Below are 23,702 nucleotides of genomic sequence, written 5' to 3'. Positions count from 1 at the left end.
ATAGAAAATGAACAGACTGTAAATGTGCAAGCCTAGTTTTGACTCTCTAGTTTTCCATTGGGCTTTACGTCTTTCTCCAATAACACAAAATTGTCTTATATACCTTTTAAAATATTTCCAAATCGCTGCCCTATGGGACAAATATACATCTTTAGTTATGTAGTATCTACTTTTAAATAATACTGCATTGCCTCACATGTTGTACAAGGATCTTCCAACAGTATACTCCTAATTCTTCCCTCTTGTATTTTGTACAATTATTGTCATATAATTTCCTTTTAATTTGTATTTACATATAATACATTGATAAAGTATTTTTGCTTGAAACAAGGGATTGACAAACGAAACAAGACAGTGAGACTGTAATGAATGAGAAACAGATGTTTATTGTAATCATCTGTTGATATTTTAAATTTGTTTATCCAGCAATTATCCTATCCTAACTTGGTGGAGAGGAGCCTGTGAACTGCCGCAATCTTGCAATCTGATGGAACAGGCTGTATCACGTATTCTTCCCGGTTGGTTTGAATTGGTCCTTTTCCTTTCTCTATTTTTTTTTTTGGTTCTTAATAACCTGATGGAGAAAAAAACATGCAATCTGAGATGCAATCGACCAGTTACCCCTCCTCTGTTTGTAGTCACTAGGGCCTTCTGAAGTGTACACCATCTTCTCATGAAATTATTTTGTTCCCACCCTTCTAATACATTGATCCATCTTGGATCATATTCCTGAAGTGAATATCTGACCTGAGAAATACACTCTCAGCCTCCACTCTTACAGGGAGAGACAGCAGGCAGTGCACCTGACACAGACCTGGGGAAGAGCACCAAGTAGTGGCAGGAGATGAGTAGGAGGGTGTGGTGGAAGGTCAGAGGTCGGGGTTCACGTGGACTCAACTGCCCTGGACTATGGTAGGTGCAGGCATGGTGGGACTGGCTAGGGAAATGCATTCTTAAGGTATTTCTGGTCTGTCTACTTTAAAAGACATTTGAAAAAGTCAGAATGACTTTTCCAACTCTAGGCAAGCTCTCTGCTTTAAACTTTTAGTGTTACTGAGGAGCTCTTTTGTTGGGCTCTGTGTGCACAACAGTATGTGTCTCTGTCTCGAAAAGCCCATGTTCTCTTAACTGTGTATCTAGAATACGTGTCCCCTAAGAGGGAGGTTCCTCAGTTCTGTGAGATGCTCGTGTAGTAAATATCAATGTCTTCTATTCCAGTGGCTCCAGTCCAGCTTTCTGATAGAAAACATAAAATATCATCCCCTTGGAGAGTTGACTTTGCTCCATGCAGTTCCCACCTTTATGGTGCTATGGACTCCAGATGTCAGCTGTAGTTTTTCTCCATTTTTTGACAGCGTGAAGAACGTAAGTCGAAGCTTATCTCCTTCCTCACATTTTATTGTGTCCTGGTTTCCAGCCACCAATACTTCCATATTCCCAGTGTTGTCCCTTAGGTTTAATATACCTTTCTTCTTTTCTGTTACCTGCAGAAGAAAAACAACACCCAACCTCTGATAATCTGATTAAAGAATGCCACATCAGTCACACATCAGACATGCCAGAAGAAGGATCCAAAAAGAAATACAGTTGATCCTTGAACAACACAGGTTTTAGCTGCATAGATCCATTTATATGGAAATTTTCTTCTGTCTCTGCCACCCAAGACAGCAAGACCAACCCCTCCTCTTCCTCCTTCCTCCTCAGCCTACTTAACATAAAGTCAATGAGGATGAAGACCTTTATGATATTCTACTTAATGAATAGTCAATATATTTTCTCTTTTTTATACTTTTCTTAATAACATTTTTTTCTCTAGCTTGTTAAGAATATAGTACATACTATATGTAACAAAAAATATGTGTTGACTGTTTATGTTATCTGTAAGGCTTCTGGTCAAGAATAGGCTATCAGTAATTAAGTTTTTGGGGAGTCGAAAACTATATGCAGATTTTCAGCTGCTAGGGGTCAGCAGCCCTAATCCCTACATTGTTCAAGGGTCAACTTGAAGAAAAAGATTCTGCTTTGAAACTAGCAAGTATATATCTAATAGATGTTAGCAGGTTCACATAGAGGAGGCAGATGTGCCTTACTTAGAACATGTCTCCTATGTCCATCCTTCTGGTCCCAAGCTCCCTTCCTTTAGGAAGAGCCTGGGATGGCGCATAGAAGCAACAACTGCTGGATAGAGAAGATGGAGATTCTCCAGGGCCAGTAGCCAGGTTAATCAGGGAAAAGAAAGAAGACCTTAAGGTTGGAAGAAAGCTGTTTATTTATTTATTTTTTATTTTTTGAGATGGAATTGTGTTCTTTCACCCAGGTTGGAGTGCAGTGGTGCGATCTTGGCGCACTGCAACCTTCATCCCCCGGGCTTAAGCGATTCTTCTGCCTCAGCCTCCCAAGTAGCTGCCACTGTGCCTGGCTAATTTTTCTATTTTCACTAGAGACAGAGTTTCACTATATTGGCCAGGCCGATCTCGAGCTCCTAACCTCAGATGATCCACCTGCCTCAGCTTCCCAAAGTGCTAGGATTACAGGGATGAGCTGCCCTGAAGAGAGCAATTTAAAACAACAAGTCCAGGAAAGACATGAGGTAATGATGCAAGACCCAGTCGGGAGTCTAGTAGGTAATCGAAGACAAGAAGTAATTCACAATCAAGTCTAAGAGCAAAAGGGAACAGAATGTTAGTTATTTAGGAGATTGATAGTATTTTAGGTTTAATTTTATGGATGAAATCAATATATATTAGTGGATAGCTGGCCAGATTGAAAGCTGAAAACTGGGATAAAGAACATGACCTTGCTATCCAAGGTCATTTTACACTTGTATTTTCCAAGAGGACTGGAGAGTCTTCCTATAAATTCCTTCTGAAACTAATCCAGGGCAGCAGAGGTTGCTCTGAGGCTCTGAATGTAGGGTCAGCAGGTTCCCTCTCTGTGGTTCTTTAGGTTCTGTCCTAGATCAGAAAAAGTCATCCCACAAGGCTATTTCCCTGAGGCTCAGAGTCATGATACTTTAAATTTCTCACTTCTAATAAGTCTTCTCAAGCTAACTCTTTCTTCTGTTTTCTTCATTTAATCACAGTTCTTTAATCCTGCCTTACATATTGGTTTTTCAGGTCGATTAATCTGGTTTGTTACTCAACTACACTTATATCGCATTCATAACAGTCACTTAAAGATGATATGTACAAAGTATGAAAATAACACACATTGGGAGGCTGAGGTGGGGAGATCACCTGAGGTCAGGAGTTCAAGACCGGCCTGACCAACATGGTGAAACCCTGTCTCTTTAAAAAAAATAAATAAATAAATAACACTGAGATAAAAATTATGTGAATGAACTAGTTCCTTTTTTCAGAGGCTACTGGGATAAGAATAAGTTGAAACAGATTTTTGACAATAAAAACAATTTTTGAGTTTTTGTATGAATTTTGGCATGTTAACTCTGCAGCTCTTTAGAACTTTGTATTTTTTTGTCTATATAGAAAGATATTAAAACCATTTCTAAAGTCGCCGTAAGATCAGATGAAAAATATTATTACTAATCAACATGAAATTAGATATGAAAACATACCTTCTGGACTACAAACAACCCATTCACAATTGTTCCAAGGGGCTGAGTTTGAAGCGTGCTGATCTTTGGAGTTTCCCCAGCTTTTCTGATAATGTTTGGTGGGACATTAACCTTTTGGTCAGATTCAGCATCTAACACACGTGAGGCACTAGTTACTTCTAAGAAACCACTGTGCCGATAATATCTCGATATTATAATTATTCTCTTTGGAATGAATTTATCTTTTAGCAGTGTATTAAAAACTTTTACAAAGAAGAATTCCTTCTCTGTAGCCACTGTAGCATGAAACATCTCTTGCTTGCCTTCTTGGGTCTCAAACGTGAAGGGCTTCGTTGCTTTCAGTACCATAACTGGCAAACGGTCTTTCTGAAACCCTTCTCTGATAGATTCCTGCTGGATCACCATCTGTTTCTGCTCAGGCTGAAGACAAGAGAAGAAAGGTATCAGCTGTGAGTCTAAAAGGTACTATTGAGAGGACCTTGCTTCACTCACAGTGCTAAACCTCAGGAAGCCAGCTGAAGATAGGTGGAATCAAGGGAAGCGTTATAAGAGGGGTCAGGAAGAGATCCGAGGCCTAGAACGACCTGGATAAAACGGAGAGTGCGGACGGAAGATTTCAGCTCCTGTGTTCAGCTAAGACGGTGTAACAGGTTTTGGAGGTAGGATTCCCTGAAACAAATTCTTGCTTTGCCAATTGCTGTATATAAAGAGCTCATCAGATCTCTGAAATATTGCTAAGGCATGGGGTAAATCTGATAATCGGAATCCATCTTCTATCAATTCCATTAGGGCATAATGCGTCCTTGTTTCTCTGTTCAAAACGTTCATTTTATTCTGGTATAAAAGTGAGGGAGCTCAGTGACCTGCACAGGACTCCCCAAATTCCTAGGGAGGCACTGTACGTAACAAAATGCAGATTATATTTAATATAAGTTAAGGGAGGGAGACCTAGGCCAGAGGTCTTACCAGTGAGTTAAAGGAGAAATTTAAAAGGAGAATCGATACCACATGTATGGATTTACCCTTAGAAATAATGAATTATAAACTAAGGTTTACATTTAAAAAATACATCTTATTATTTGAAATTATAAAAAAAAAACAATTTAAATACCTAAAAAATAGATTTGGTTAAATAAGATATGGTATAGTCACATATAGATTGCTATGCAAAAATTAAAAATGCTTTAGAGAAATAATATGATAAACTTATAACTGATTCAATAAAGGAAAAGGCCCTAAAAAGATAAAGGAAAAGTAAGCAGTTAAAGCACATAAATAAACACACTGGAGAGATATTTACCAACATCAATATAGTTTTTTCCTAGATGATACAATTACAGGTAATTTTATTTTCTTCTCTGTGTTTTGTTTTATTTTTCTGAATTAACAGAGATAAGATACCTTGTTTTGGGGGAAAATCCTACTTTTTAAAAGCAACTTGCCATCTAGAACCAGAGGGAAATGTAGGGGAAAACAAACAGAGGCCTAAAAAGCCAAGTGTAGGAGTTTCTGAAGGGTGTCTCTGAGGTGACCTGAAGCTTGGGCCAGTGGAGCTAGGGTGAGTAAGGCAGGGAATGGTGAGCTTCACTGAGGTCCACTACAAAAGTCCTTCTGTTTGGTTCATGTATCTTTAGCTGGGTCTTGCAGACTAAATAATGCGTATTTCCATTACTGATGACGGAATCACAGCATTTATACTTGTTTTCCTGAAAAATCGAGATGTTTCTGGGCCAGACGCAGAGGAAATGGCTACTCTAGACAAAGAGATGAAGTACATAGTTTCTGTAGCTCATACAGCTGTAAAATGAAGCAATACCTGCTTCATAGGAAATGAAATTGCATGTGTGGTTGATTCTGTGCTGAGATTCGGATGTTGCCTGCTGCTCTCTCATTCTCACCAAGAACAAGACTCTCTAGGCACTACTCTGTCACCTAAATGGGGCCGCCTCACCTTGTCCATGCAGCTGTATTGAGGACTTTTTTACATTACTTTTAAAAAGCAATTTGTTGTCAAAAACCAAGGGGAAATACAGGGGAAACAAACAGAGGCATGGCAGGCAGAGTGTAAGAGTCTCTGAATTGGATCTCTGATGTGACCCGGAACCTGGGCCTGTGCAAACCACAGACTCCCCCAAATCACGGGAGCCATGAAAGGCATCCTCAGCTCCCGAGCTCCGGGTCAGATAGGCCAAGGCCTCTACTGCAAATAGATTGTTCTCGACATTCTTCCTCTTCTACTCCTTTCACTTCCTCACAGATATTAATTCTGGAAGTGACCTAGAATAGACTTCCTGTAAACAACTATCTGTCTCAGAGTTTTCTTCTTATAGAATCCAAACCATAACTGAGTGTTAATGTGTCCAGGGCCTGGCAGAGATTAGAAGCTCAACAGGTGTTTAATCTGATAAATCAGAGGTAGTTCTTTTTGTGACTCGGATCACTTTTCTTTTTCTTTTTTTTTTTTCCCGAGACGGAGTTTCACTCATGTTACCCAGGCTGGAGTGCAATGGCGCGATCTCGGCTCACTGCAACCTCCGCCTCCTGGGTTCAGACAATTCTCCTGCCTCAGCCTCCTGAGTAGCTGGGATTACAGGCACGCACCACCATGCCCAGCTAATTTTTTGTATTTTTAGTAGAGACGGGGTTTCACCATGTTGACCAGGATGGTCTTGATCTCTTGACCTCGTGATCCACCCGCCTCGGCCTCCCAAAGTGCTGGGATTACAGGCTTGAGCCACCGTGCCCGGCCTTCGGATCACTTTTCATACTGTGGCCTTGCTTCCCTTATTTGCATGCTGTGAGACAAAGAACAGAGAACCATGTGGGAAATGGCAGTGGCAGTGACTGGAGACGCTCTTACGAGGACAAAGGCCACTCCACTCGCCTCCTCCTACCTTAATATGAGCAGAGACTTTTGGTGCAGCACGTTGCTTTGTGACATCATTTCTGATGGCTGTGGATGCAGCAGGACTCATTTCAGCTTGACTTAGTGGCTTTGGTTTTGTTACCGATTTGTATTTCTTATCAACTGATTAAAAAACAAGAGACATGGCCAATAAGCATATACACATATGAGCAGTGCACATTTTCAAATGTCACCAGAAATAAATATTAAAACCATATTAAGATATCTTCAAGAACAGCTAACTTTTCTAAAATAAATAAATCTTATTTTAAAAATAAAGCAACAATGTGACATAGACACCTGTAATCTCAGCACGTTGGGAGGCCAAGGCTGGAGGATAGCTTGAGGCCAGGAGTTTGAGACCAGCTTGGTCAACATAGGGAGACCCCATATTTACAGAAAATGTTTTCAAAATTAGCCAGGTGCGATGGCACATGTCTTTAGTCGCAGCTACTTGGGAGGCTGAGGCAGGAGGATAACTTGAGCCCAGGAGTTCAAGGCTGCAGCGAGCTGTGATCGCGCCACTGCACTCCAGCTTGGATGACATAGTGAGACCCTGTCTGTCTAAAAAAATAAAAATAAAAAAATAAAGAAACAAAAGAAACTACGAAGTAGTAGGCTTAAATTGTATAACACATTGGAAGATGGTTTGGGACACTATTAAAAATTCAATATCTACTTACCTTAACATCCAGTAATTCCATTCACAGGTGTACAGTCAAGAGAAACACACACAAAAATACATACATACAAAGATAAGTACATAACGCTTACAATATGCATAAATATTCATAGCAGCATTATTCATAATGGCCTCAAATGACTAAAATAACAATGAAAAATAGACCAATTCTCTCTATATATATGTATTTGAGTTTATGTGTATATGTAATTATAAATTAAATGAAATCTCATATAGTAGCGAAAATGAATAAACTGCCACTATGAAACAAAGGCAGATTTCTAATTATGTTCTACAAGGCTTTGCACTGCTGTGTCAAGGGGACCGCATCCTGCCCTCTGAAGATTCTCTGCACTCCAGCCATACTGGCCTTCTTTCAGTCCTCAGGCAGGTCAACACTCGCTTATGGGGATTTTCACCCAGTGTTGCCTCTGACTGAAGGTACCTTTAACTGCTATGGATTTTTCAGAGCTTAGCTCAAGGGTCACTTCCCTGCGGAACCTGCTTTTGACCAACACCCACTCTAACTCCTGGCTTATGTTAATGCTCCTTTGACACCTACTGCTAAAGGACCATCTTCCTTTCCATCAGGGCATTTTTCTCAGTTCATTGCATGCATTCATTTGCCTTGTAAGAAAAATGTCTACCTTCCCTTTAGAGTAAAAGCTGTACAAAATCTGGATTTGTTTTTAACTCCTTGTTTTCTCATAAGGACCTAAAAGTATTCCTTGCACCTATTAGCAATTCAATAGATGTTTACTGAATGGATGAAGAAATGGGTGGATGGGTGGCATGTTGGTTCCTCACTAATGCCTACAAAATGCAGTTGTATAATCTGGCTGGGCTCCTCCAGGTCTATGGTCAGGTTATATGTTATTTTGAAAGCCAATTCCTAGTCGTGATTTTTAAAAAGACCATGTAATAAGATGGCCATGTTTGGTGACTTAAGGCACTCTCGGGCAGAAGAGGGACGGAAAAATTCTCAGATGTCATTTGTGATAGAATTTGAGCAATTCTGGGCTGAAATAACAAGGCAATCACTTTGTAGTAAAAAGAGAAACGATTTCATTATGAGAGCTAAGAGTAGAATGAACTGTCTTATGAGGTCGTAGGTACTCTGTCAGTACCTTTCAAAGAGCAGAAAGTGGTTGACTGACTGGGATTTTGTAGCAGGATCTCTGCTCTAGAAAGAAGTTAAACTAACCTTCCAATGGTAGGTAAGTTCCATGAAACTGGTTTCAGAAAAGTATGCAGATAAAGTCTGCCTTCTTTGTTGACAGCATACGAGAGAAAAAAGAGTCACGTGAGGTCAAGGGAATCCACCTACCATTCTGCCGCATCACATCGGCCATATTTCATCTCACACACAGTGTACCAAAGCAATATTTGTGAATAAGCTTGTCTGCTCACTATAAATCTCTCATTTGCCTTAATAGAGGGTGCACATTGTTATTTATTATTTCATTTATCATTTTGAGCATTTTATTTTAATCTTACAGGACTTTTGTAGACTTTGATCATATTTTCTCTTAGCTTCCTTTCTCTAGGCTTACATGTCCTTATATTTTCTCATTTTGCTTCCTACAAAAGCTTCTCTTGTCTACTGATTATTGCCTCTGTCTTCATTAAAGATTCTCCAGGTAACTTCTACCTTCTATGAGGTGAGGTCGTGAGTAGAATAGCATATAGCACTCTACGTGCAGACATGCGATGGCTATGGAGAGGGATCACTTAACCAAGAAGAAAAGATTAACTGTTCAACAAACAAAACAAATTGTTTTCCTGTAATAATAGAAGTAGCATAGACACACAAAAATTTCCTACATTCAAAGGAGGCCTAAGAATGTCTGTGGATGGAATTTTAGCTATGACGGAACTTAATTGCCTTCTTGTAAAGCATACAAGAAGCATACTTTGTGTTTTGTGCTTGTTTGAGACAGGATGTCACTGCTGTTGCCCAGGCAGGAGTGCAGAGGCATGATCTCAGTTCACTGCAACCTCTGCGTCCCAGGTTCAAGTGATTCTCCTGCCTCAGCCTCCCGAGTAGCTGGGATTACAAACGCCTGCCACCACTCCTGGCTACATTTTGTATTTTTATTAGAGATGAAGTTTCACCATGTTGGCCAGGCTGGTTTTGAACTCCTGACCTCAAGTGATCTGCCCACCTCAGCCTCCCAAACTGCTGGGATTACAGGTGTGAGCCACTTGTGCCTGTCCAAAAAGCATGCTTTGAATCCTGCAACTGTTACATGTGAAGACTCTCATTTGGGAGAGTCCTTGGATGATCTACTCCTGAGTTTCCAAGCTAGTCCCAATTGGATCTTTTTTTATCTAATCAGAATAACAAAATCCCAGAATCATTAGAACAGCAAAATGGGAGGAAGATTTTAGAAGGTGAAACTTTGTGCTATCCTGGTCAAAGAGAAGAATTAATTCTTGATTTAATGCCAAAATAAAAGATATTTCTAAATTTCTCAGCCTATGTTTGCCAATATGCCTAGATTCGTGTCTCATCCCAGACAAGAAAAAGAGCAGTTGGTTACTTCAAAGTACCACGTGTAGTTACTGCCATCTAGGGGCCATCTCTAAGAACTACACCTTCTAACTCCCTATAGCCTGGGAAAATACAATGTGTAACACTTTCTCTTCCGTGCCTTAGATACTACCTAACAGTTTATATCTGTATAGAATTATGAACGTACATAGTATCACTTACATGGCTTCATTTAGCCTTCCTATAAGTCATGTTTGAGAAGTGATGTCATCCGTGTTATACACTCACAAATGCTATTAAAGCTGTTGTAATTTTTGCTGTTACAGTTGTACTTTTTTTTTGAGACAGAGTTTCGTTCTTGTTACCCAGGCTGGAGTGCAGTGGCGCGATCTCGGCTCACCACAACCTCCACCTCCTGGGTTCAAGCAATTCTCCTGCCTCAGCCTCCCGAGCAACTGGGACTACGCCGCCATGCCCAGCTAATTTCTGTATTTTTAGTAGAGACGAGGTTTCACCATGTTGGCCAGGATGGTCTCGACCTCTTGACCTTGTGATCCACCCGCCTCGGCCTCCCAAAGTGCTGGGATTACAGGCGTGAGCCACCGTGCCCGGCCTACAGTTGTACTTTGAATCCTAAAACTGTGGCATTTGGAGACTCTCATTGGGGAGAGTCCTTGGATGATATGCTCTTTGGTTAGCTCTCTTTTGTTCTTCAGACATAAAGCCGGTACGTATCAATTTTCTTATGAAACAAAATCAGAAATTTAAATGAGATTTAAACTAAATGTAGATGGAGACAATGAGTGATTTATTGAATAATGTAAAAAACCTTTGTGTTGTGGGTAATTTATAGTGCCACCTGTACTGGAGATAGAGAGGAGAGAGAATCCCCTAATAGAAGGAGGAGATTGTCCCCTGAAGAAGGATAGTCTGGGACCTCAGAAAGCTGGGGACAGGAGAGGAATAGACAGACTATGTGAAGGAGAAAAGGTGCTCAGTATCCTGGTTTACACTTTTCCAATATAATAATTTATTTATATTTTCAAGACTTCAGTAAAATGTGAGCGCATTATATACTGTGTAAATGGAGCTGGGGGATGTTAACTTTGAAATCCTACATCCAAGTTCACTACAATTGAACTAGAGACAAAGATAGGCAAAGAGAAAAGATGATAAATGGAAATGGTAACCCTAAGGGCTGGAACAAGAGATGCCAACAGAAGATGGAATGGATTTGTGGAATTTGTAACAAACGCTTCCTAGAAGTGATCCTCAGTAAAAGGAGGCAAAGAGACAAATGCACTACGTTAGCAAACAAATTCCAACAAACATGCACTGGGGGCCATGTCCCAGGGATGCCGTAAAAGGAAACACCCAGGCTTGGCAAAGAAAGGGACTGGGCAGCGCAGGAGTCCCACTTTACCTTTCTCCTTCTCTTCTTGAAGACGTTTTGCCAAAAGCATGTAATTCAACTTCTGAAAAATATGAATGGTCTTCGTCACTGCAGACACCACACCAGCATTTTGAATCATCAAGTTAGCTAGTTGTGGTCTATTTGCAGTATGTAGTTTGCCTGTAGCAATATTAAACTCATCTGGAAGAAAGAACTTAAACCTATCCAGTTCTTCATCGGTGATGTTCTCCAGGCCCGTTAGCAGGAGTATCTCCTTATATTTACTCTCCATCTAAGAACTTCAGGATCCACCTGTATGGATTCCAAAACATAGAAGATTACACCACCAAAAGTGATTCTACGTTCAGAATAAAGCAAGGTGAGCTGTTACTATTTTTTAAAGAAAAATAAACAAAATGTTTACAGTAGTAAAAGAGGTTTGGGTGGAACATAGGTAAGAACTTCTTAAGCAAGGTGGTCACTATTCTCAGGAAAGACATTTTCAGAAAGTATATAACACCTCTGGAATTCTTAGAAAACAGGATGTATCAGCTGGGCACAGTAGCTCATGCCTGTAATCCCAGAACTTTGAGATGGGCAGATCACCTGAGGTCAGGAGTTTGAGACCAGCCTGGCCAATATGGCAAAACCGCATCTCTACTAAAAATATAAAAATTAGCCGGGTGTGGTGGCGGACACCTGTAATCCCAGCTACTCTGGAGGCTGAGGCAGGAGAGTCGCTTGAACCCAGGAGGCGGAGGTTGTTATGAGCCAAGATTGCACCATTGCACTCCAGCCTGGGCAGTAAGAGTGAAACTCCATCTCAAAAAAAAAAACAAAAAAACAAAAAAGAAAACAGAATACATTTTCCTGTTGTTTTAAAAACAGATTTATCGAGGCATAACTGACATACAACACAGTGCATATATTGGAAGTACACACTTCGATAAATTTTGGCATACACATATACCTGATCAAGTGCAATTAACCAATTTTTTCTTTCATGGATTGTGCTTTCAGTGTCATATTTAAGAAATCTTTTCCAATGTCAAGATTAGAAGATTTTACGTTCTCTAAAAATTTTATGGTTTGATATTTTACATTTGGGTGTGTGTACTGTTTTGAGTTATTTTGTATATGTAGTGAGGGATGATTCAAAGTTCATTTATTTTTTATATGAATATAAATTTTCCCAGAACCATATGTTAAAAAGACTGTTCTTTCTTTAAAGCCTTTTTTTTTTTTGGATCTTTGTAAAAATCAGTTGTCCAAATATGAGTGGGTCTATTTCTGGATTCTTTGTTCTGCCATTGATCTATTTTTATATCTTCTTGCCAGAATCACGTTGTAGTAATATGATTGTTTATGTATAGTATCCAAAATAATAAAACGTTATAAATAATGATTCAACAATGTTTCTAACTATAAGATTAATACGCAGAAATACGTTCCTTTATTCTAGCACCACTCCAAGAGAGAAAAATATTACATAAAAAAGTAATTTCCAATAGCAAGAAAACTACAAAGCACATAGAACATCTAATACAATATATTTAAGAGTTTTAAAGGGAAGCTTACAAAACTTTATCAAGAGATTTAAAAGACCTAATTAAGTGGGTATATGTGATATTTTAAATGGGAAGATTTGATAAAATGAAGAGAGCAATATTGTCAAATTAATCTATAAACTCCCATGCAAAATCTCAAAGGGATTTTCATAGAAGTTATCAGGATAATCCCAAAACCTAAATGAAAAAAATAAAGACAAAAACGTGCAAAATAAGTTAAATATGTTTTTTGGGATGTACTATCCCTACTACTAGATATCAATATGTACTACACACGTATAATAATTAAATCAGTATGGTAGTGGCACTGAGAAAAATCAACTAATAGAGTGTGGAAATAGAACTACATGTAAATTAAAACATGGTATATAATGAAAGTGGCATTAAAAATCACAAGGACAACTATAAAAAGAGTTCAGGCAAATGACAATATATGGGGGATGATATCCTGAGCCTTTATCTTACATCATACACAAAATATATATCTGGCTGGATTAATTATCTATATAGACTAGTAATGGTATTGAATAAAACACAGAATTTCTCCATACGTTGAAGTAGAAGGAGGTTTTTTTAATTTTGTTCTTATACTTTACGTGCAGGTTTGTTACATAGTTATACATGTAACATGTATAACTATCATGTGCCATGATGGTTTGCTGTACGCCATCAACCCGTCATCTACATTAGGTATTTCTCCTAATGCTCTCCCTCCACTAGCCCCCCACCCCCTGACAGACCCCAGTGTGTGATGTTGCCCTCCTTGTGTCCCTGTGTTCTCATTGTTCAGCTCCCACTTATGAGTGAGAACATGTGGTGTTTGGTTTTCTGTTCTTGTGTCAGTTTGCTGAGAGTGATGGTTTCCAGCTCCATCCATGTCCCTGCAGTACATGAACTCATTCTTTTTTATGGCTGCATAGTATTCCATGGTATACATGTGCCACATTTTCTTTATCCAGTCTATCGTTGATGGGCATTTGGGTTGGTTCCAAGTCTTTGCTATGGTGAATAGTGCTGCAATAAATATACATGTGCATGTATCTTTATAGGAGAATGGTTTATAATCCTTTGAGTATATACCCAGAAATGGGATTGCTGGGTCAAATGGGATTTCTGGTTCTGGATCCTTGAGGAATCGCCCACTGTGCTCCACAAGGATTGAACTAGTTTACATTCCCACCAAAGGTGTAAAAGCATTCCTATTTCTCCACATCCCCTCCAGCATCTGTTGTTTCCTGACTTTTTAATGATCGCCATTCTAACTGGCATGAGCTGTTATCTCATTGTGGTTTTGATTTGTATTTCTCTAATGACCAGTGATGATGAGCTTTTTCTCATGTTTGTTGGCTGCATAAATGTCTTCTTTTCAGAAGTGGCTGTTCATATCCTTCACCCACTTATTGATGGGGTTGTTCTTAAATAAGACATAAAAAGGACAAGCCAGAAAAAAAAAAAACCAAACAAAAAACAAAACAAAACAAAAAAAACTTTGTCAAATTTTGTTGCATGCATATTCTCAATTTCTTTCTTTCTTTTTTTTTTTTTTTTTTTTTTTTAAAGACGGGGGTTTCACCATGTTGGTCAGGCTGGTCTTGAACTCCTGACCTCAGGTGATTCGCCCGCCTTGGCCTACAAAGTGCTTGGATTACAGGCGTGAGCCACCACGCCTGGCCATTCTCAATTTCTTTGTAGGAAACATACAAATGCGTGCACACCCCCCTCCCCCACACACACACAGACAAAGACACAGACACATACACACCCCAAACAAAATGGTGGAAGAAATAAGCCAAAGAACAAAGGAAGATGTTTAGAGCTGAAAATAACTGATTGTGAATTTTAGGGAAGTTGAATACTCTCATCAGTAGAGTCAACGTTAATAAATTCCACACTATCACTGTTGATGGCCTTATACTTTTTTTCCTATATGCTGGTAAGGGCTCGAGAAACTCTACTTACACATGTAGAGTTCATGAGTGAAAATTAAAACTATTATCAGGACCATTTTCAAAATAAGGAATACATTTTAAAAATTTGTACTAATAATGCCATCCAGATGCCCTCACTCTACTGATGAAAGCAAGGAAGGACGCTACCTTTGTTGAATATCTAATGTGATGATCAGCTTGGCATGATTCCTGTTTTCCTACTTGTCCATAAGAAACTAACCTTCCTATAACCCTCTTATCTAATAACAATCACATTTTAATCACATTTTATATAAGATTGACTTAGCTTTTTCTCTGATGTTGTCTTATAAATGAAAAACTTGCATTTTACTTCATAATATCTGTTAACTTAAAAAATGCTTGTATTTGTTATAGGGTAAAATGTACTTATTTCCTTTTCGATTTTTATTTTAGGTTAGATGCAGGTTTCTTATATAGGTAAACTCATGTCACAGGGGTTTGGTGTACAGATTACTCACCCAGGTAATAAGCATAGAACCCAATAGGTATTTTTGTCTCATCCTCTCCCTCCTCCCACCCTCTACTTCCAAGTAGGTACCAGTGTGTGTTGTTCTACTTATTGTGTCCGTGAGTTCTTGTTATTTAGCTCCCGCTTATTGAGAACAAAAGTGGTATTTGGTTTTCTGATCTTTGTTAGTTTGCTAAGGATAATGGTCTCCAGCTGTATCCATGTTGCTGCAAAGGACATGATCTTGTCTTTTTATGGCTGCGCAGTATTCCAAGGTGTATATGTGCCACACTTCCTTTATCTAGTCTACCGTTGATGGGCATTTAGGTTAATTTCATGTCTTTGCTATTGTAAATACTGCTGCAATGAACATATGCATGTATGTGTCTTTATGGCAGAGTGATTTATATTTCTTTGGGTATGTATCCAATAATGAGATTGCTGGGCTGAATGATAATTCTGTTTTTAGTTCTTTGAGGAATCATTATACTGCCTTCTATAATGGCTGCACTAATTTACACTCCCACCAGCAGGGTATAAGCGTTCCCTTCTCACCCAACCTTGCTAGTCTCTGGTATTTTTTAATAATAGCCATTTGACAGGCATGAGATGATATAATATCTCACTGTGATTTTAATTTGCATTTCTCTAATGATTAGTGATGTTGAACACTTTTTCAAATGCTTGTTGCCTGCATGTATGTCTTCTTTTTAAAAGTGTCTGTTCATATTCTTTGCCCATTTTTTAATGGGGTTGTTTTTTGCTTTAAAATGTTTAACTTCCTTAAGATTCTGGATATTAGACTTTTGTCAGAAGCATGGTTGGCAAATATTTTCTCCCATTCTGTAGTTTGTTAATAGTTATTACTCTGTGAATAGTTTTTAATATTTAAAAATAATAATTAAATATTACTCTGTTAATAGTTTCTATTTCTGTGCAGAAGCTCTTAAGTTTAATTACATCCCATTTGCCAATTTTTGTTTTTGTTGCAATTGCTTTTGGTGTCATCATAAAATCTTGGCCAGTTTCTATGTGCAGAATGGTATTGCGTAGGTTATCTCCCAATATTTTTATAGTTTTGGGTTTTACATTTAAGCCTTTAATTCATCTTGCGTTGATTTTTGTATATGGTGTATGGTAAGGGTCTAGTTTCAACCTTCTGCATATGGCTAGTCAGTTATCTCAGCACCATTTATTGCATAGGGAATCTTCATTGTTCGCTTTTGTCAAAGATCAGATGGTTGTAGATGTGCAGCCTTATTTCTGGGCTCTCTAATCTGTTCCACTGATTGTTATAGGGTGAAATTTATATACAAAGAAAATAAATGCAGATCTATCTGGTAAATTCATGATCCCAGGGCTGCACACACTGTAGTTTGCGAAGCATATACCATACAATAGCTAACCACTGGATATGGCCTTAGAGTTTACAAAGTGCTTTCATCTGGAACCTTGAAGATGAAAAGGAAACAAAATATTCAGGGAGTATATAATTATCTCTGAATAGGGATAATTCCTACCCTCAGGTGTAAGTACCCAGCATGCTGTCAGTAACACACACCAGTTTCCATTTATTATCATCTCCCAATGATTACACATTAAATTAAGCATTTGTGGTGGATGACTTTCCTGAGGCTAAACAGCTAGTGAAAGGCAATACGAAGGCCTGAACTCAAGTCTTCCGGATACAGGCTCTCTGTTCTTTTGCTAACTGCCTTCTTATCATTCAGAGTGTGGAATGATTCCCTGCTTGGTTTTTTTTTTTAAAAAGAGATTGATGTTATTTGCTGTGATTTGGAAAGTACACCCCTCAAAATATCTAACCGTGTTATAATTCCAATATTAGCAATTTTTGCCTAACTCATTTGTCACTCTTAACCCACAATATCTGCAAAACTTGCTCCTTTATAGATTTTGGGTCAATTGTCCGCTTTTAAGCTCAACCTTCCCCAGGCACAAACAGCAGATGACCCATTACTCTCTATTACCATAAGCTATTTTATTTTCTTCATTGTAGTTCTCTACTTAACACTGCATTATGTGCAATGTTGCTGTTTATTTTTTTAACTGTCAGTCTCTATTGGAATGGAAATGCCTTATGGGCAAGGGCTTTGTTTTCACGGCTGCACTGCTACCTCCTAAAATACTATCTGGCGCATAAAAGATATTCAATAAACATCTGTTGAATAAATATTCATTGAATCAACTCTCTAGACTTTCCTCTTTAAAAATTTAGCCCTCGGGAATCTCCGCTTTCTAGGCACTATTGAATCCATTTGGTTTGATTAATCAAGGGCTGAAACTGCTTAAGTGGGAGAAGAATCAATCTCTTCACCCTATAGTCTCTAGCAGAGATTTCCAAGCCTGGAAAAATATAAATTAAACCTAGAACAAAGCATTGTGGACAAGTAACAACTCTACTTATAAAATAATTTCAGAAGAGAAAAAGGTTGAGAAGGTTTCTTAACATCCAAGAGCTTTATGTCAAAATGCATTCAGGAAAGGAACTTAGAAACTTCTATCCCTGGAGGAAATAATCCAACTTTCACTGGTTCCATTGCATCAACTGACCTAATTTCTATCAAAGTAATTGAGTTTGCGTGAACTTCCAAAGTAAGCTGATTCCGAATCAATCATGAAGTTTATTTTAATGTGTTTCTGTTATTAGTTACTTTTTTTAAAACCATATTTTAATTGATAAATATAGTATTTAGGCTATGGTTATATTTTTATTCAGGCTACCTCACTATATCCTACAATTACAAAATCACACAGCACTTAAATTGCTACCGTAAAACTAAGAAACAATAACTTGCCATATTCCAAACCCCTGAAGGATTCAGAGCTTTGTTCCTAAAGTCATCCCTTCTCTGCTTTGCCAGTTGATGACCTCAAAACTAGAATCAGTAGGTGAAATGATTTCGTTAATTTTTGACTTTATAAGCCTGAGGAGCAGTCAGCATTTGCCATTAGCTAGGAACAAGCAAGGTCAAGGTGGTAAGCATTTCTACTTTCTACTTTTTTCAATGTTCATTATTCCTTATTTTTATTTTACCTTTGATACCCATAAGCAGTTATCTTAAAGATGTGAAGAATATAGGAACACGTATTTGAGTGTATAGGAGTTTCTTCCCACAGACCAAAGATTCTCAAACTTCAAATCTGATAAGAAAGAGAATTCTGAATTCAAACACCACCTCGTCATTACCTATAAAATATCTTCCTCTCCTCAACGTCAACATGTCAAGCAAGAAATACTAAGAAATTTAAATTTATTTTGATCTTATTGCTGAGTACATCTGTGTAAATTGTAGCTCATATTAATATGAGATAATGAGGAACTGTGTTAAAGGGACTTTCCAGGGTCAGCTGGGGCCGTTGTTTTGAGTGCAGGAATTCTCCGGTTTTCCCGCCTCTGGCACTCTAGGGCCCTTTGTTTCTTTTTTTTTTCTTTTTTTTTTTTTTTTGAGACGGAGTCTCACTCTTGTTACCCAGGCTGAAGTGCAATGGTGCGATCTCGGCTCACCGCAACCTCCGCCTCCTGGGTTCAGGCAATTCTCCTGCCTCAGCCTCCTGAGTAGCTGGGACTACAGGCACGCGCCACCATGCCCAGATAATTTTTTGTAGTTTTAGTAGAGACGGGGTTTCACCATGTTGACCAGGATGGTCTCGATCTCTTGACCTCGTGATCCACCCGCCTCGGCCTCCCAAAGTGCTGGGATTACAGGCGTGAGCCACCGCGCCCGGCGGGCCCTTTGTTTCTAATTTGCTGCCTCTGGCTCTTGGAGGTGGGTGCTCTATGACTCAGGGTTATGAAACAATAGCCAATCCGGTAACAGAGCCAAAGATCAATCAATCCCGAGGAAGTTTGAAAGAACCCCTCTCATTGGATGAGAACATGAATGGGGCGGGAATAGCTCAGGGTAAAAAAACTCTAGCCGCCCCAACCTGGCTGAAATCCTCGCCATCCCCTCCCACGAAAGCGTGGGAGCCGTCCTTTCACTCTGCCTAATAAACTGCACTTTTGCGCACTCTTTGGGTCCACGAGTTCTATTTAAGCTGTAAAACTCACTGCACAGCCAAGGAGTCCCATTTCCCTGTTCTTGGGGTTAGGAGGGCCAAGTGCCTAAGTCCCAATTGCGACTGCTTCGCTTCTGTCGTGGCCTAGTGGTTAGGACTCCTGGTTCTCACCTAGGTGGCATGGGGTTCGACTCCCAGTGTGGGAACCAGGGAATTGGCTGCAGTTACTCTGGTTACAGTAAGAATCTCCAAAACTAGTTTAGGATGAGAACTTCAGTGTTTGTAGCAGTAAAATTTTGGAGTGAAATAATGTCGGGAAATTCACAGAGTAAAAAGAATCCTTGAAGTTAGCTGGAATAAAGAAAATACAGAAATTGTCAATCTAGTGAGGATTGTCAATCTAGTGAGGATCTTCAATGAATACTTCCTGGAGAATGGTCTGTCTCAGATGAAAAGAGCAGCAGAAGATGGAAATAGCCGAGGTAAAGAAAGAGAGGTGGGAAAGTGTGTCTTGTCCATTACAGGGAGAATCAGAGAACAGTAGCTTGGTTGAACCAGAAACTTCATTCACTCATATACTCTCCATGTGCCATGCAATGAACATGAGATGAATGGTGCCAATTCTGGCTGCACATGGTAGGATAGAACTGGATCCATCACACCCAGTGATGAATTAATCACACATGTGAATTTACTCTCCTCTCCTGCCCTGACACAGGATCTCATCTTTATTCCACTTTAAAGGGCAGAGATTATCTCTGGAAACACAGAAGCCCCTTCTGCCAACAGAATTGTTCAGGGTATATGGTTTTAGCTTGGGGCAAAGAAAAAGTAAAAGACACAGATGCAGTCTGAAGAATGGCAGAAAATAAACTAGGCATAGAAGCATTCAGATTGGAGAGGAAAGAATGACATCTCTCAATTAACTGAATTCCCACTCAGTGCTAATGCTCCAACTTCCCCGTCATCCGACCCCAACCTCAGACACTTGGGTCACCACTTTACCTTCCACCTTTAATTTTGCACATTACTGCTTGTCACTGAGGTTTATTTATTCTTCCTAAATTCTTAATCTGTCCTCATTCTTAGCCACCATTATGGTCTACTCCTACTTTTCAATTCAATTGTATTTTTTTATAGCTATCCACTTGCTCTCTCTTGGCAGTTCATTCACTTCACCATGTATTGGACCCTAGGCTAGATAATTTCTACACTTTATGTCATTATCAGACCTATGATCAGGAGTGGTATTAAAATATATTTAACGAACTATATGGCACAAGGATTGGTCATTAAAACAGGCACTGGCTGTACATGTCCAGTAGTGCCGTCTAAGACCACTATGTCACTGACTTATGGACTAGTGATCTCCTTGTCAATCTGATCTAGCCGCACTGGCCTCATTACATTCTTGAACCCTTTTAGGGACACTCTCATTTCAAGGATATTTGTATTTGTTGTTCTTTTTGCTTTGAAAATCTCTTGCTAGATTTATATGGTTTGCACTTATACCTTCCTGCCTACTACTTATTCTAGATACTTTATTCATATTATTTTTTAATTTTTCTACTATCCTCAGTAGAAGGATCTTTGTCTAAGATCTTTGTCTCTTTTGCTCCTTACTGCATTTTCAGCATTGAGAAGAATGACACAGAGCATGGGTTCAATGATTATTTTGGAATAAATCAATCAACTAATCTATTCAACAATGCCCTGATGTAGATAACTTTTTCTTCATTTTACAAACCAGGAAGTTGTGAATCAGAGAAACAGTATAACTTGCAAAAGAATGCACAGACAGTAAATGGAGGAGCCTGAATTAGCCTGCATCTGTTTGATTTCAAAAGTAATGCTTTCCTACTGCGCCATGCTGCCCTCAAGGGGAAAAAAAGTTTCATGGTTTCTGCACGGTCCAACAAGGATGTGTGGGTTTTGTGCTCTCTCGAGTTCCCTTCTGGAACTATATTATCCAGCACCCATCTAAATTGCTGTTGACATGACTCATATTTATAATATTTGCATCTTGAGTCTACAGGGTATATACCTGGGACTTAAGGAGTGTAAAAACAAATGACAGAGGAAGAGGAGTGCTTAGACCCACAGGCACTGATTAACAATTGAAGGTAAAGAGAGAGTAAACCATTAATTATCTTAGGTTTCTACTTTGGAAAATTAAATAGGTTGTACATGAAACTAAAGACAGAGAAATAAGTTTATCAAAGTCTAAGAAGTATGCATGGGAGAAGTTTTGATACATTGTGCTTAAGATGCATTAGGACTAGTGAACAGAGGTATCTAAGTATCCAGTTGGTTACTGGCCCAATTCATCATGCCCTCCCCCAAGTCTCATTTTGATCACCTGTCCTATTATTCTGGTTCCCTATTTCCTGTTTCCCCAATTCACTGTCATCTCTGTCATCTGGTTGTTTTTTTTTTTTTTTTGAGATGGAGTCTTGCTCTGTTGCCCAGGCTGGAGTGCAGTGTGCGATCTTGGTTCACTGCAACCTCTGCCTCCCGGGTTCAAGCAATTCTTCTGCCTCAGCCTCCTGAGTAGTGGGATTACAGGCACCCACCACCACGCCCAGCTAATTTTTTGAATTTTTAGTAGAGGCGGGGTTTCACTGTATTAGCCAGGATGGTTTTATGTCTCTGGACCTTGTGATTTGCCTGCCTCGGCCTCCCAAAGTGCTGGGATTACAGGCATGAGCCACCAAGCCCAGCCTGTCATCTGTTTTTTAGCTTCACAATAACCCTGACTGTTCTTCTGGAGGAAGTCTGAATTCCAGAACACGATATTCAAAGGGACATGGCCAAAGGTGTTTGGTTTAAAATATGTCAGTAACTGAGACAATCCAATAGGGCAGGTGAAGATAATAATTTAAACCAAGATTCTAAGCAGGATGTAGAACTCATAGTCAAGTGAAAACCTGGGCCACACTTCAAGCCATCTGACCTTTAATAGGAGAATAAAAATCCGGAGAATTGAAATCTGTGAGTGGGTTAGAATCAAAGGCTCTGCCAAGCAAGTTAAGGATTAGGGAATTCCATTCTCAGAAGGGTGAAATGTACAGTATGGAAGCAGAGACGGGCACTCAGTTCTTTAAACCAAGTCAATTCAACAGGGAGAAGGGTTGGGAAAGGAGGAGAAAATGTCTGCACAGCTAGCATGCATGTTATTGGATCTGTGGCAGCAAGACAAATTCAAGTCTCTGACTCATGAGCTAGCTTATAGTTACTCCATGCTATAGCCACCACTGGCTTAGAAATTTGGTGGGGTTCAGCATTACAGGAAATGAAATAGCCAAGGGGACTCGAGTTTGCTGGTTAACATCAATCTTCGGCTCCGGCAATTCAGCTAAATAATATTCTCTCCAAGCTTTGGGCTTGGCTTTTATTGGACACACACACACACACACACACACACACACACACACACACACACACTTTCTCTCTCTCTCTCTCTCTCATTTGCAAGCTTGGAAGAGAAATCTGGGTATTCATTTTTAATTTAACAAATATTTAACACTTTATATGTAAATGATACTGTGGATAAACAAATGAGAAAAGGACAAAAAAAAAAGTCTACTCTCATGGCTTCTCTCTTACTGCCATAGCTCCAGTGACAGGCATGCTAACCATGCAGACATTTTCTTCTCTCTTCTTAACCTTTCTCCCTACTGAATTGACCTTGGTTTGCACAAGTGAGTAGTAATTTGCTAGTAGAATAAACATATGTATATATAATCTCTTGTGTATATTTTATATATATCATATAAATACTATGTGTGTGTGTGCACATGCACTATGGAGGAAAATAAAGCAGGAGCAGGCAGGAGTGCCAGAAATGGGGCGTGAAATTGCTAATTTAAATAGAGTGGTCAGAAAAGGTGAAGATCAGAAATTGAAAAGGTAACATTTAATCAGAGGATGAGAAAGTAAGGAAGCAATCCTGGCAGCTTATCGGAGCAAATGGGATTCTAGGAAGAGAGAACAGAAAGTGCAAGGGGGCCTCAGACAAGGGTGTGATCAGAACATTCAATTAAGTTGGAGAAATCAGTGTGGTTGGAGAGGAGGAGCAAGAGGAAAGAGAAGATGGAGGTCAAGTCAGACAGAATTAGACCCGACTGTGAAGTGCCTCATCAGCAACTTGCTCTAACTTTGAATGAAATAAGAGAGTTTTGAGCAGAGAAGTGCAGGATATGACTTATATTTTGCAACAAGGTGAAAAACAAGAAGGTCAGTTAGGCTATTGTAATAATGCAGGGGAGAGATGAAGACATCCATCTAGCAGAGTCGCAGTGAAGATAGAAGAAGCGATTGTACTCAAATTACATGCATTTAATTCACAGAAAATAGAATTTCCTAATAGACTGGATCTGGAGTGCCGAAGAGAAGCTAAGAAACACACTTAGGCTGGGCGCGGTGGCTCACGCCTATAATCTCAGCACTTTGGGAGGCCGAGGCGGGTGGATCACTTGAGGTCAGGAGTTCGAAACCAGCCTGTCCAACATGGCGAAACCCCATCTTTACTTAAAATACAAAATTAGCCAGGCATGGTGGTGCATGCCTGTAATCCCAGCTACTCGGGAGGCTGAGGCAGGAGAATCACTTGAACCTGGGAGGCGGAGGCTGTAGTGAGCCAAGATCG

At 39.4% G+C, this 23,702-nt stretch overlaps 1 protein-coding gene and 1 long non-coding RNA gene across 5 annotated transcripts in view; one reads left to right on the top strand and one right to left on the bottom strand.

Annotated features, from left to right (window-relative positions):
• Positions 1 to 366: 366 nt before the first annotated feature.
• AIM2 (absent in melanoma 2) overlaps positions 367 to 23,702 on the bottom strand; it is a 26,558-nt gene continuing 3,222 nt past the window's right edge. For 2 of the 4 annotated variants that reach the window (XM_037729634.1, XM_037729633.1), the window contains 4 exons: positions 11,079 to 11,360; positions 6,469 to 6,602; positions 3,575 to 3,994; positions 367 to 1,484 (listed from right to left, as the gene is read on the bottom strand). In XM_037729634.1, the coding sequence (XP_037585562.1) occupies positions 1,257 to 1,484; positions 3,575 to 3,994; positions 6,469 to 6,602; positions 11,079 to 11,340 (1,044 nt within the window). In that variant the 5' untranslated portion in view covers positions 11,341 to 11,360 and the 3' untranslated portion in view covers positions 367 to 1,256. Of the gene's footprint in view, positions 1,485 to 3,574; positions 3,995 to 6,468; positions 6,603 to 6,779; positions 6,832 to 11,078; positions 11,361 to 23,702 lie in introns of those variants that run through there. The other 2 variants (XM_017503685.2, XM_037729635.1) reach the window with 2 other exon arrangements.
• On the top strand, positions 1,234 to 2,230 carry LOC119467636. Its single transcript, XR_005196182.1, has 2 exons — positions 1,234 to 1,365; positions 1,491 to 2,230. It is a non-coding gene; the product is annotated as an uncharacterized LOC119467636 (long non-coding RNA).

Source organism: Cebus imitator, unplaced genomic scaffold (genome assembly GCF_001604975.1).
Source record: "Cebus imitator isolate Cc_AM_T3 unplaced genomic scaffold, Cebus_imitator-1.0 Scaffold313, whole genome shotgun sequence".
Taxonomy (NCBI): domain Eukaryota; kingdom Metazoa; phylum Chordata; class Mammalia; order Primates; family Cebidae; genus Cebus; species Cebus imitator.
This window is presented reverse-complemented; position numbering and strand designations above follow the sequence as displayed.